This window comes from Phytophthora parasitica (genome assembly GCF_000247585.1).
Source record: "Phytophthora parasitica INRA-310 unplaced genomic scaffold supercont2.1, whole genome shotgun sequence".
Classification (NCBI taxonomy): Eukaryota; Oomycota; class Peronosporomycetes; order Peronosporales; family Peronosporaceae; genus Phytophthora; species Phytophthora nicotianae.
In genome coordinates, this window is record NW_008634126.1 from 3,485,039 (window position 1) to 3,497,504 (window position 12,466).

Genomic DNA, 12,466 nt, shown 5'->3' on the forward strand with positions numbered 1-12,466 from the left:
CTTCCTGCATTTGGTGTCGGCTAAAAGGACACGGCACCAACGACGGCGTCGCAGTAGCCGCCGGACTAGGCGACCGAATCAGATTCAGTCGATGACCTTCCACTAGTCGCACCGTGACCTCCATGCCCCCGTTCTCACCGTGTGATGGCTGGCGACGCAATGACTCGATACGGTGCTCCAGTTTCTGCTTGTACTGCACCTGGTTGGCGCTCTTCTTCCACACGAACGACTCATAGCGAGACGCGCACATTCTCAAGTGCCGCACATCCGGGTCCCCTGTTATCCTCTGCAACTGCTCCATCCTGCATTAAGCCACCACTCTACATCAATACAAACTTTATTCAGCTTCTTTTCTTTAAGCGCACGTACATGGTGGCAATCAATCGATCCCTTAGCTCACTGTGCACCATACGTCGCCAGTGTCGCTCCCGCCTCTGCTCATTTTGCATCTGTGTTGGCGTCATAGGCTCATCCTCCTGTCGATTTAGAGACTTCTGCTCTTGTTCGTCTGTATGGGCGGCCAGTGCCACCTCCATGGGCGTAGCAGGCGACTCGGCGCCCGTCGAGTTGGACACACACGAGACAGCGACGTCCGCTGCAGGCGCTGTGTCGCTTGGAGCTCCTCCCTGGGTACCCACGGCCTTCGAACGCATGTTGCCGTCGCTCTCGTGGCCCGCCGTTGTCTGTTCTGTCGCTAAGGGCCACTGCGGCCTTCCTTCTCTCTGCTTCGCCACCTTCTTCACTCTTCACGTCGAGTCGAGGTTTCTGTACACCAAGCGAAAAATCACGATTTCTGACCGTTCCAGATTTTCAAAAAAGCAAGTCGCATTCAGAGGTCATGTGACCTGGTTCTAACCACCGTCGACAATAATCAAACGCAGAATAATACTGTAAGCGCCACAATACTCAACTCGTGTAAGTCCAGTTTTTTTTACTCAGGTTTTGAGGCGGGTAAAAATCTGAAATTACAGAATCTGATATTGATGCCAATACCATATTCGTTTCGTAATCAGGCCGTGATTACGAAACTGGATCAGATCTTGACTGAAATGCGACGCCGACCCATAGTGTGCAATCTACACATAGAGCAAGTTGCTGTCAAGCAACCAACGGTTAAACGGCTATGAATATCTGAAGCACAGGGTCACTATTATAATAGCTCGCGATTGCATAAGCTATAATGTCGTGCACCGTCGTAGAAAGGAAAACTTGTACTTGAGTCCGATGTAGCCAGAAAGATATAGGAAACAGCAAATAAGAATAAATCTAAAAACACTATTCTAACTTGCGTTAGCGTTGTCCTAGGATCTAAGCGCTATCGGAAAATTTCGACTAAATGAAAACTAAGAACGTCGACAACCTGTCGCGTTCGCACCAATATGCATGGCTTACCTTTTTTGCGCGCTCGTCTGGCTCCTTGTACATGCCCTCCACCCTTCCTCAAGCCTTCCTCGGTGCACTTCATCTCCTGTGGTGGTGCGATTGCAGAGAAATGTGATGAGTGATGCTTCCGGATTGATTATCAGAATGATGGACGGCGACCTGACACTATTCCATAAGAGTGGCAGGATCGAGATCGTTCAAGGTTGAAGAGGTGGCGAGAGTGGCATCAAGGATTCCGTGATCTAGATCCAGCAGATCTGGAGCCTTGGATCTCAAGACAAGATCTCGATCTCGGCCGACATTTGGAAAGCAAGGCGATCAAGGAAGTCAAGGCCTAAAGGCCATGGAGTGGAAGTCTACACTACGACAGACAAGTGAAGTAATCATGATGCGTGTCCAAGGTGCTAGGTAGAGATAGAGTCAGTAGCATATGACCGCCTTGTAGTCGTGATGACAGATATTTAGGATGGGACCACCAGGCTAACACATAAATTATACCCGAATTTGCATCGGAGAGATCAAGTGCCTTCCCTGCGGCAAAGAATAGGAACAACAAGCTGCTCGCGGTGTTAGCAAGCCTACGGTTAGTTGATCATGTGACGGTTATTAGTATCTGGGTAATATCCAGATCCAGGTCGCCAGATCCAAGCTCGAGTAATCTCTTGGGATCTGGACTTCTATGGCAGCAGAACGAAGAGTTCCTGCGCTGTACCACCCCGTTCCCCACGTCTCGCCAAGCCGTTCAAGCCTTCACGCTTTGAACCCATCAGTAGTTACCAGAAAGGATGGTATTGCCCATACTGTCGGGTACACAAGGTGAGGAAGGTCAGCACAAGATCACAGATCATTGAGGTGGGGGGGGGGCTTTCCTTAGTCCGTAGACTGGGCCAGATGGGATGAGGGAATCATCGACCTTGCGTATATCGCTGATCCTGCTATACCACACACCCACAGCTTCTGTCCTTCGCGTCACCCGGCCTTGGCGCCTGCTTCTCACGCCCTTGGCCTTGCACGTCGTCTCTTCTGTCGAATCAACGCGACCTCGGGTCATCAACGCGACCTCGGGTCATCAACGCGGCTCCGGATTTTGTACGCCACGCCAGGTGTACCCATATCAAAAGGTTTCACCCAATCCTGGGTCAAATACAGGACTCCAGCCGAGCACCCGGCCGCCACATCCTGGCCGGTCGGCTTGCCACCCAGACTCGGGACATTCTCCCTAACTTGGAGTTTGACGTCCCCGGTAAACGTCCGGGTGTTGGGCTATCTCCTGCAGCAAAATGTTCCGCACGCATATCTTCGGCATCTAGAAACTTTCGTTTCGCAGTCTCGATGCGACCTTCCGTCGCACACAACTCCACCGAGATTGCATGCGATGATCGAACGCGAGCATCATCTCCTGCACAACTTGCATTGGCGTTGTCACCGGCTCCAAAATCTTGAGCTTCGAAATCTACATCCTCACTTCGATGGTGTCGTTGCAGACGACGCACACTCTGTTTCACGACGTCCACGCTACGTCGTGTTCGTAAGCACGTTCTCCATGGCCTGCACAAGCACGTCCCACGGCTCCGTCTCACCCCACTTGCCGTTAGCATCACTGGGATGTCATGCATGCGTCAACAGTTCCAAGGCTTAGCAACACCACTTGCATGTAGTCCCCCGGGCGTCCACTCGAACAACATGTTCGCACCTCTGGCGCACAACAACAACCGGATCACAATCATCAAGTCCACGTGAAACTGCGCCATGGTCGAGAAGGCTGGGAACAACTCCAACAGCGTGTCAAACAAAGACGTAGAGATACCACGGAATCTTCCGTCACAAGACGGGAACCAGGGCGACACCGACAAACTCACGGCATCGTGCACCATGGTCGTGAGAGCCAAGAAGTACGGCGAAAACCTGCTCTGAAACGCAGTAGAGTTGCTAATAATATAGACGTTACACGATCGGAGCTCTGTCGATAGGATCACTTGTCTACACATAACGATCGGATCTTCTCGACCCGAAACCAAGTTTTTAAGCCTATCAGACAACGTAGACGCACCGACAAATCCGGCGCACGACTAGAAGTTGTACAACGTCGACGAATTGTAGCTGGCACACACGGCAGCTACTGAGCCCTGGAACCGCACAGGGAGCAATACTAAAACACCAAAGAGTCGCAGACGTGTCCGACATACCGGGACTCAAATTAGCGCGCCGCCACGTCTTTATCACCGCTAACAGCCGTTTCCACGATTAACACTTGGAGCTCGCGAAGCTGCACCGACAAAACGCTACCAGCTTCGACGCCTCCGAACACGAGTTGGAGCGTTGTCATGACGTCTGCATAGCTACAAATGGTGACAGCCGTAGCTACGGCCAGTAATGGAAGTACGACTAGGTGGGCGGGTCAGTAATGGCTGCGTGTGGTGTCACGTTAAATTTGCTGATCCTGGAACGGGAGAGACGTCACGGCCATCCTCATGTCCACGCCAGCCACGAAGCGACATCAGTCCGTCGTCAACAAGACTGTTCCGTAACGCCCTGCCAGCGAAGACTATGAGGCAAACTTCGAGGCTAGTCAACCAGGCTATCACGCGACGGGTACGCCCGGTATCCCTACATATCTGTCGAGTCTGGAGCAGGAGAGGCGTCACAACCGACGCCAGGTCCATCAACATGGCAACAATGCCAGGAGACAAAATCGGTTCTTGAGCGACCGATTCATCCAGGAACAGGTGCCACGGGAGTGTCCGGTACCACGGCAAATGTGTTGAGTCTGGAGCGCGCGAAAGGACACTATGATCCCGAGATTGACCACCTTGACCATGGCAGTCGCTAGATGACGTCGGTTCCTGACCGCAGGCCATCCAGGAACAGAACCCACTGAAGTGTCCGATGCCACATCAAACACGTCGAGTCTGTTGCCCACGATACGTCACTATGGTCCCGAGCTTTACCGCCGTAATTATGTGAGGCATGAAATGAATTGAGTCGCTGACCAGCTATTCTGTTCGGGAGCATACGCGATTGATACACATAGTATACCCGTCCAGTTTTAATCATGAATGTCGTTTTTTTTTCAAGTTCTACCGCCATAGCTACTGTGGTCACGACGTGAATTCGGTTGCTGGTCAGAAGCCTGTCATTAGTGTTTCAAAAAACTTAATAGTGCCGCCACCACGAGAACTCATATGATACAAAGGTACGATGCCTCCAATGCGCCCCGCCCCCACCGCTTATCTTGTCTGATGTCTGATTCCAATGGTAGAGGCGGTGGTGGTGCTATGCAGCTACATCCACGTCTGCGTGGAGGTTCAGCAAAGGGCTCTCACTCAAATCGTGATACTAGAGGAAATTAATGGTAACGTAGATATCTGGCACATCAGTTAGTTCGTCGGGGTAGAAGCCAGCGAGTCACCATTATGCTCCTGAGATCAAACCCCGTGCTTACAAGCCGTGAGACGACATCGGTTACTGCTCACCCAGTCATTCCAGTAGCGAGAGGACCCACCACAAGCGTCGCGGCGAGAGCTGGAGGGATGTCAAATTGACCACGCATTCTGACACCGTGGCGATGCTAGTCACATAAACAGAGTCGGTTGTTATAGAAAACAACAATCCCGTTGCGGGAGCCACAAGTGCGGCTGATTCAATTGCACATGTGGCGTCGCGTCTGGAGCCAGTCACGATGATCGCATAATTGACCGCCGTAACCACGGCAACAACGAGACGAAGTCGGTTCCTAGTCGAGCAGGTCGCCCAGGAATAGAAGCAAAGGAAGCTCCGATAAGACGAGTCTGCAGCAAGCGCCGTCACGTTGACACCTGCCGTGACCACAGCAGCCATGAAACAGCGTCGATTAGTGGCCGTCCGGAGCAGAAGCCACGAGAGCGCCCGTTGTCACGGCAAAATGCGCCGGGTCTGCAGCCAAAATGACGGGCACGTCCAGTGTCACCACAAGCGCGCCGAAGTGGGGGCTGGAAAGAAATCAAGGTGCTGCCATAATCACGCGCCGCGATCGGAATTTAACAACAGTTTCATCCGATTCGGATGGGGAACGTCAATCTGGACGTGTACATGGGTCTCCCCGTCCGGTGGATGATTGACAGTAGACATGAATCATCACGAGCTTTATAGATGACCTTCACGTCAACAAGATCAACCGCCTTAACAAATATAATGCCTTGACCGAATGCACAGATATCAGTACACTGTTGGCGCCCAGTACACACGGCGGAATGACTTTAAGCCTTGGTACGGTGGTCCCCAACATACGAACGACTAACCTCTAAGGTTTGCAGCACCGTGTTTTCTTTTCTTTTCTTTTTTTCTTTTTTTTATTAAAGCGCTCCTGCATGGAGATCCACATTACGAGATCGATCACATTGGTGGATTTATTATACCACCACTGAAGACCTTCAAGTCTTCGTTTTCTGGAGCGACTCATTATTACCTCGAACCGATTCGAATTTGATGGCGTTTTGCGGAGCGTATCACTAGTAAAAGGTGTGTGTTAGCGACTTCGTTTATCTTGAATGAACTATGGAAGGTCAATCCTTAGAGTAGTTTTTTTTTAATTTAAAGAAAAGAATTCCCTAATTTAAGGATCTGAGGGAAAAAAAGCCTACTTTAAATAATCTAATTTTTAAATTAGGCGCTTTTCCCTCGAATCCATCTTTTTGAGGCCTGCCTTGAACACGAAACGGCGATGGCCGATGTGGCAGAAGTAGCCGACGCCAGCGCAGCTCCTGTCGCTCACGACACCCCCGCAGACTCCTCTGCAGCTCCATCCCAGGATCCAGACGTCCTTGTCGATGAAAACGCCAACTTCGACGCTGATCGGTTCCTGGACGTCGTAGTAACCAGCGTCGACGTAGCCCCTCCCAGTGTCACGCAGAGCATCACGTCTTCCCTTTACACCTCGGACCTCCATATTTACTCAGTCGAGTTTGTCGTGACCAAAGGGACCACTTCTTACTGCATCGAACGACCTCTCAACACTCTGTTCGATGTGCTAAACGCCATCCAAGTGGCAGCTTCGACGCCCATTAATGACACCAATGAACACCTGCGTCTGCCTGAATTCCCACCGAAGGGAAGTCGCAACGACTCAGTGATCGCCCAATGGTGCGCTCAGATGACGACGTTCCTGGCCGCCCATCGCTGCGGAATGTTAGAATTGCATCCAGACTGGTTGAGCTTTGTGGCCGAACGTGATGAAGACAAAGGCGCTCGAATGCACATGACGGCGGTTGACTTTATCTTACAACCCTTTCCGTTGGAGAAATTCTATGTGCCGAGAGGCTCACGACATGAAGTGGTGATGCAAGTGAAGGCCAACAAAGACGACGATTCCCCGCATTTTATTGTGTGGAAGTTCGAGTTGGAGGATTTCGACGTGGATTTCAGTGTATCATTTGCTCCTGAACCGTACGAGCAACCGGTTGAAATTGTGCATGCACGTACGAGATATGTGTCGACAACTACGGGCCGTGCTGTTCAGGGTTTGTATCGGTGTCTACGACCAGGGAAGGCCACATTAGTGTGGGATAATTCGTATTCGAGGCTGCGAGGGTAAGTACTATAGCTACACATGAGTAGGTATCCGAGTTCTTAACAGTGTTGGCTGTTATGTCCTCGTGTAGGAAGAATATATTGTACCAGGTTCAAGTAGTAACCAACAGTATTATGGAATCAGCGACAGCGGCGGCAGATGCGCTGGATGAAGCTGTCCAAGCGGAGAAGGCACGCGATCAAGAGCGAGATGTTGCTCTGTCCACGGCACTCATTGTAAGCGCTGGGGCTTCATCCGATGCAAACCAGCAGTCTGGGTATTCTGCGTACATCCCGGAGGCTATTGCTCAGCAGAGCTGGTTACTGAGTGCACCGATCAGCGCAGCTGGGAATTTGGCGTGGAAATTGTTTGGCTCACAGGAAGAAACAGCGGTAGTACCAGCATCGAGAACCCAGCGCAGTGGAGAATCCGAAGCTCGTAGTTTGCTGGAGGAGCTGAACGGACTCAACATGCAGTTAATGGAGCGTATGGTAAGGCAATCAGTCACGCTCTGATGCTTACGCTCAGTATTAACCATATTTCTGGTCTATCATGTATACAGGAAAGCTTAGAGGACAGCGTAGCCAAGCTGACAACCGAACGCGATCAAGAACGATCAAGGACGCACATGGCAATAGTGGAGAAGGAGAACTTTGCAAACGAAGTGAAGGCAAGGGAGCAGGAGTTGGCCTCTATCGCAGGTGAACTCCAACGGATACAGAGAGAACGTGAAGCATGGCGTGAGATTCAAGCAGAAAGAGATGCACTACTGGAAGAAAAACACCGTTGGGCTATGGTACGCTACGCCAATTGCCATACTTCTTAAAGTGTTAACTCCACTAACATCTTGTGGCTCAGACGGATGACTTTGACGGTGATGAAGAGGCTTCCAGCTTGGCGAGTGAAATGGACTCTACGACTCGCAACAGGCTCGAGCAGGAGCTTGGGCAGGCTGAAGCAGCAGTGTTAAGATGTCGTGCGGAGTTGGGATACCCTTTGAACAATCATTTAACTGGAACTTCTACCAGACTGGAAAAAATTGCAAGGGAAATGGCCGCGACGAAGCAGCAATACGAAGAGCAAATGCAGACTTGGGAACAAGAACGCTTGCAGTTAACTCAGCAGCTAGTGAAAGCTCGTGGCCAGAGACGTGTGCTAGTGACGGAAATCCGTAACATGCGTACTCAGACCGAGGGACAGATCGCTGTGGCTATGGCTGAGGCGAGTGAAGCGCGAATGGTGAACAAGCGGTTGAAAAAGCAGAATGAATTGTTGTTGACTCAGATCCGGACGCTCATTAACGAAGCTGAAGAGAATGAGAAGAAACTTCAAGAAGTTCGGAATGAGCTCAAGCAACAGCAAAAGCCAATACAGCCAGAAGTCCAATCTAGGGATATAGAGACCGGAACAGAAGCGGTGGAGATGCTGGACCTTTCGGTTAGGGATGAATCATCTCCCAATAGCGATAATCGTCCCGATGACAGTGAAGCAAGCCGAGATGAGACTACGGAAGAGGAGGAAGACTCGCCGGTGCCGTACACATTAAGTGAGGACGACATTGCAGTCCTAAATGGACGTCCACCTACGTCTGCAGCGGTGAGACCCGCGTCTGCTTCTTCGCCAGAGCGACATGAAGAAGCACAAACACTCTCGTTCTCAACGACCATCACTCACGATAACCCGTATCGGGCACGACTTGTGGCCTTCTTCGAGGATCGCGATCCGGATAAGCTTGTGGAAGTGGACGAGATGCTCGCAAGCTACAAGGGCGTGGAAGAGTCTCTCTTCGAGAGTTTGGAGCTGAAATACAGCTTCATGGAACTCAACCAGCGCATCGCTCAAGCAATGTGAACAACAACACATATAATTTTTTTTTTTCAAATTGCAGCCCAAAGCTCCATTAAAAAATGTGGAAACATACGAACAGCTCAGCTGCTGTACTATTCAACGGCAGACTTACTCCTTCTTGGTCTTGGGCGCCTTGTTGCCACGGCTCGTGCAGCAGCCGCACATGCAGCCGAGCAGCAGACCAAGCAGAAGGCCACCCGAGAAGGTCACGAGCAGCACGTTCTTCTTGGTGGCCAGCAACGTGATGAAGTCCCTCTTGATGTCGTGCACCTGCTGCACGGCGAAGTCCAGGAAGCTCGGGGCGGCGTTCACCACTTCACCCTCCACCTTCTTAAATCCACCGCGCGCGAAGGCCGCGAGATCCTCGAGCGTGCGCTTGCCCGCGTACTTGTACGACTTGCCGTGGCTGAAGTGCAGCAACGTGGGGAAACCGCGGATGCCGAAGCGCTTGCCCAGGTCAGCGTTGGCCGTCACGTCCACCTTGGCCACATTCACCTCGCCCTTTAGATCATCCGCCACCTTTTCGTAGATGGGCGCCAGTTTCTTGCAGTGGCCACACCACGGCGCGTAAAACTCAACGAGCCAGTCCCCGGTCGTGGCTCCCGAGCCAGCTTGCGTCTTGTGCTCAAAGTCGTCGTTAGTCAGCACGATCACGTTGGACGCGGCCTCGTCGGCGGCCGCCAGCTGTACAGAGCCAAGAAGCGCAAGCAGCGCCACGCAAAGGAACTGCCAGTAAGACATCGGGAGATTGAATACACTAAAGCTTCTTGGGATTCAGTGCGGAATGCTTTATGGCTGTGTGGTGTTGTCGCGATCTTTACTTCGACTTGGCCACGTGGAGCTGTCGTTGATTGGTTGAATTAGATGGTGTAATGAACGCTAAGGAACTAGGAAACAGAATATCAAGGTCAAGTAAAAGAAGGTTCAACTTGTTGAAACTGTCTTGCTTCACAGCCTTCATCACGATGGGAATGCAACCAATGCACGACTAGCCGAGCGCCGCCGCTTCGCAGCGGTGGTTTAATGTTTGGTCACAGTAGCAAGTGCTGCCCACCTCCGCTTCGCAAAGGTGTCCCACTCGAGCAGTTGCTCACAGCATGCGCACAGCCGAAGTGCGATGGGGTTCTCGCCGGCGGGGTCCAGCGATGGCTGCCTGGCACCATCGCTGCGCTCGGCAGATTTTTAGCCAATGGCATTCCTGTCACATTTTTGACGTTGACAGACGCCACGTTGGTCTAGTTATTTAAGATAGCAGTGTAGCCTCGCCTAGCGGCGAGATCCATTGCAGCGGTGGTGGCACCTTCGTTTCGGTTGAAACGTAGCCAAATTACAACAGGCAAATGACCTCCTGCAGCGGCTTCATCCATGGCTCCCGGCGTACACCCTTCTGACCGATGGAGATGAAGCCATTTTACGACATTCAAGTGACCGTTAGCTGCGGCGTCGTCAAAAGCATTGGCAGAGCCTACGTACACCGTCTGATAGCGACGACGTACACCGTCATACTGTACACAGTCTTGCACAGTCCAACACAGTCTATCTGCATAAAGCGGCCACTCTAGTGATAGTCTGTGTTTGCACTGCCAGCTGATGATCAGAATACTAAACGAAATCTGGACAATATTTGTGTCAATCAGGAGTGAATGTCGAATTCAACTTTGCAAAATGGTCACGCACTGTATTCTTCAATTAGATTTAGTATATTACCGGTTTATCGTAGTCGTAAGGGTCACTGCACACACACAAGATTACCAAAGAAGATGGTGAAAGCAGCGATTTGTGTTGCTGGTCGAGGTTTTCGTGGAAGGCCGTAGAGGAAGAAAAGACGGAGGAAGGAGAGGAGTCTTGCGTTTGCGGTAAAAGCAATTGTGATTGAATAGCTTAGTTGTCGGAAGTACATGTACCATTCATTTGGTAGTACCCGTAGTAACAGATCGAACAGTTGTAGGAGGTTTGTGTCTACTACATAGTACGTGACTTTAGCCTTATTGTACAGATTATTGTAGTTATGTCACCAGTTAGGGCACGCACACTGACATCCTCTCTGTGTCCAAATGGTGAAGTTCTCTTATCCCATATGGTACTGTAATCAGTACAATAATTTTGAAAGAGGACGAGGACTGTCCTACTTGTCCTGAGGACGGATAGGAATTTTGCGGTATTGCTCACTTCGGAGGCTATACCTGGGCTCAGATGTGGAAGAGGAGTTTCTCTTGTTTTACAGTAGTTCTATACCTAGGTTGTGTATCGCTAATGAAAACGTAGCATTTCAATTCTCATTCGCAATCTCGCCGTGTCAACTCCAAGGTACCCTACTTTCTACTATGTAGTAGTTATACTGTGTTTTTTTTCAGCTTTTTCAAGCTTCTCGGGGAAAGAGATCCTGTGAATGCGAGTCTGAACGTCACAGTTTGGACTAAGGCTTTCAAGTGATAAGACTTCACAGGTCTAAAGAACCGGGTTTGTTTGAATGAGCTTATTATCTACCCATTTACAGTGATCATTATGTCTGATGTGACCAAGTTACTAATATCTTTTGATTTGTATGTGTTAGATGTCTGTCAGCCGCCGAATCTCCGTTCTTTGCCAGCATCAGGAGATGCTTCCCGAGAAGTACTCGATGTGTGGGCTTCTCTCAATTTCGAATGCTCTTCAAGTTCGGGATTTCATCACTCCTGCCATGATGAGGCCTGTATTAGAGCGTCTTACTGCAACGGCCCCTAACAAGGACCATGGCCATGTACGCTACGGGGCCTACACAATGGATGCGTTGCAGAAAGGACTCCAGCGTCGTCAAAAACAGCTGATTTACCTGAACACAAAGGCCGGCTTCAAGAGCAGACCCAAGCGTCCTGAGGCCATTATTCGGAGCCGCCGACCTGCCCTACTGGTTATCGGACGGCGGCTTGGCCAAAGCTCAGGGACGTGGCATTGTATTGCCCGTGTTTGGGTGGGCAACAAGTTTGTTTTTATTGATTCAGATCGTTACCACTACTTTCCGAATCGGAAAGACCTACTGCTCGACTTTTTTTTGAGAATATTGATGGGGTTTACTCAATTGAGGACATTACTCCTGTAATTAAAAAATAAAATCTTCACCTTTTATTTTATTTATTATATAAATATTTAGTTTTTTATGTTTTTTTTTTATTTACACAAGGAGTCTCGTAGTTTTGTGAAGGTTGGTTTTGCCAGAGATTTTGTGAATATGTCTGCAACCATTTCTTTGGTGTTACAGTACTTAATCTCGAATTCCTTCCTTTCGACTTTCTCCTGTACAAAGCAATATCGAATGTGGATATGTTTGCTTCTACCATGTAACTCAGGGTTGTATGAAAGTTTGATGCAACTTTGGTTATCTTCATATAGAGTAATGGGATGTGGACTTTCGTGGCCTAGTTCGACGAGACGAAGATTTAAGAAGATAACTTCTTGCATGCAGTGGCACAGAGCGATGTATTCAGCTTCTGTTGTGGATAACACGACTGTGTGGTGTTTCCGGGATTGCCATGATATTGGGCTTCCGCACAGGTAGGTGATGTATCCTCCTACGGATCGACGAGTATCAGGGCAGTTAGCGTAGTCTGCGTCTGAAAAGGCAGACAGATATTGTGTGCTTTATACTGCTCTAGATTTTGGCTTCCTCCTAGAGTAATGCCAAGTTTTCTCGTGTCATTGAGGTATTTAAGA

General features: G+C 50.1%; 6 protein-coding genes across 6 annotated transcripts; 2 read left to right on the top strand and 4 right to left on the bottom strand.

Moving 5' to 3' along the window:
* Positions 1-20: 20 nt before the first annotated feature.
* On the bottom strand, positions 21-653 carry PPTG_00951 (hypothetical protein; the record flags this gene model as incomplete). Its single annotated transcript, XM_008892531.1, has 3 exons — positions 21-65; positions 113-302; positions 370-653. The coding sequence occupies 3 exons, from the start codon at positions 651-653 to the stop codon at positions 21-23; spliced, it is 519 nt and encodes a 172-aa protein (XP_008890779.1).
* Positions 654-2,898: 2,245 nt separating this feature from the next.
* Positions 2,899-3,257, bottom strand: PPTG_00952 (hypothetical protein; the record flags this gene model as incomplete). The annotated part of the gene is made up of 2 exons (XM_008892532.1): positions 2,899-2,983; positions 3,058-3,257. 2 exons carry the CDS (start codon positions 3,255-3,257, stop codon positions 2,899-2,901), a joined length of 285 nt encoding a protein of 94 aa, XP_008890780.1.
* A 323-nt stretch (positions 3,258-3,580) lies between these two features.
* PPTG_20812 (hypothetical protein) lies at positions 3,581-4,241 on the bottom strand (the record flags this gene model as incomplete). The annotated part of the gene is made up of 3 exons (XM_008893011.1): positions 3,581-3,722; positions 3,808-3,928; positions 3,995-4,241. The coding sequence occupies 3 exons, from the start codon at positions 4,239-4,241 to the stop codon at positions 3,581-3,583; spliced, it is 510 nt and encodes a 169-aa protein (XP_008891259.1).
* Positions 4,242-6,037: 1,796 nt separating this feature from the next.
* On the top strand, positions 6,038-9,556 carry PPTG_00953 (hypothetical protein). Its single transcript, XM_008892533.1, has 4 exons — positions 6,038-6,948; positions 7,020-7,419; positions 7,491-7,724; positions 7,787-9,556. The coding sequence occupies exons 1-4, from the start codon at positions 6,083-6,085 to the stop codon at positions 8,777-8,779; spliced, it is 2,493 nt and encodes an 830-aa protein (XP_008890781.1). The 5' UTR covers positions 6,038-6,082; the 3' UTR covers positions 8,780-9,556.
* On the bottom strand, positions 8,764-9,668 carry PPTG_00954 (protein disulfide-isomerase domain). Its single transcript, XM_008892534.1, has one exon. The coding sequence runs from the start codon at positions 9,515-9,517 to the stop codon at positions 8,885-8,887; it is 633 nt and encodes a 210-aa protein (XP_008890782.1). The 5' UTR covers positions 9,518-9,668; the 3' UTR covers positions 8,764-8,884.
* Positions 9,669-10,830: 1,162 nt separating this feature from the next.
* On the top strand, positions 10,831-12,256 carry PPTG_20813 (hypothetical protein; the record flags this gene model as incomplete). The annotated part of the gene is made up of 3 exons (XM_008893012.1): positions 10,831-10,833; positions 11,331-11,737; positions 12,241-12,256. 3 exons carry the CDS (start codon positions 10,831-10,833, stop codon positions 12,254-12,256), a joined length of 426 nt encoding a protein of 141 aa, XP_008891260.1.
* Positions 12,257-12,466: the final 210 nt, after the last annotated feature.

What these genes read in the sequence shown, in the direction of transcription:
- PPTG_00953 (XM_008892533.1), top strand. Translation starts at nt 6,083, where the DNA reads ATGGCCGATGTGGCAGAAGTAGCCGACGCCAGCGCAGCTCCTGTCGCT. An exon ending in TGCAGTTAATGGAGCGTATG is followed by an intron (nt 7,420 to 7,490) that starts GTAAGGCAATCA and finishes TCATGTATACAG; the next exon opens with GAAAGCTTAGAGGACAGCGT. An exon ending in AAAAACACCGTTGGGCTATG is followed by an intron (nt 7,725 to 7,786) that starts GTACGCTACGCC and finishes CTTGTGGCTCAG; the next exon opens with ACGGATGACTTTGACGGTGA.
- PPTG_00954 (XM_008892534.1), bottom strand. Translation starts at nt 9,517, where the DNA reads ATGTCTTACTGGCAGTTCCTTTGCGTGGCGCTGCTTGCGCTTCTTGGC.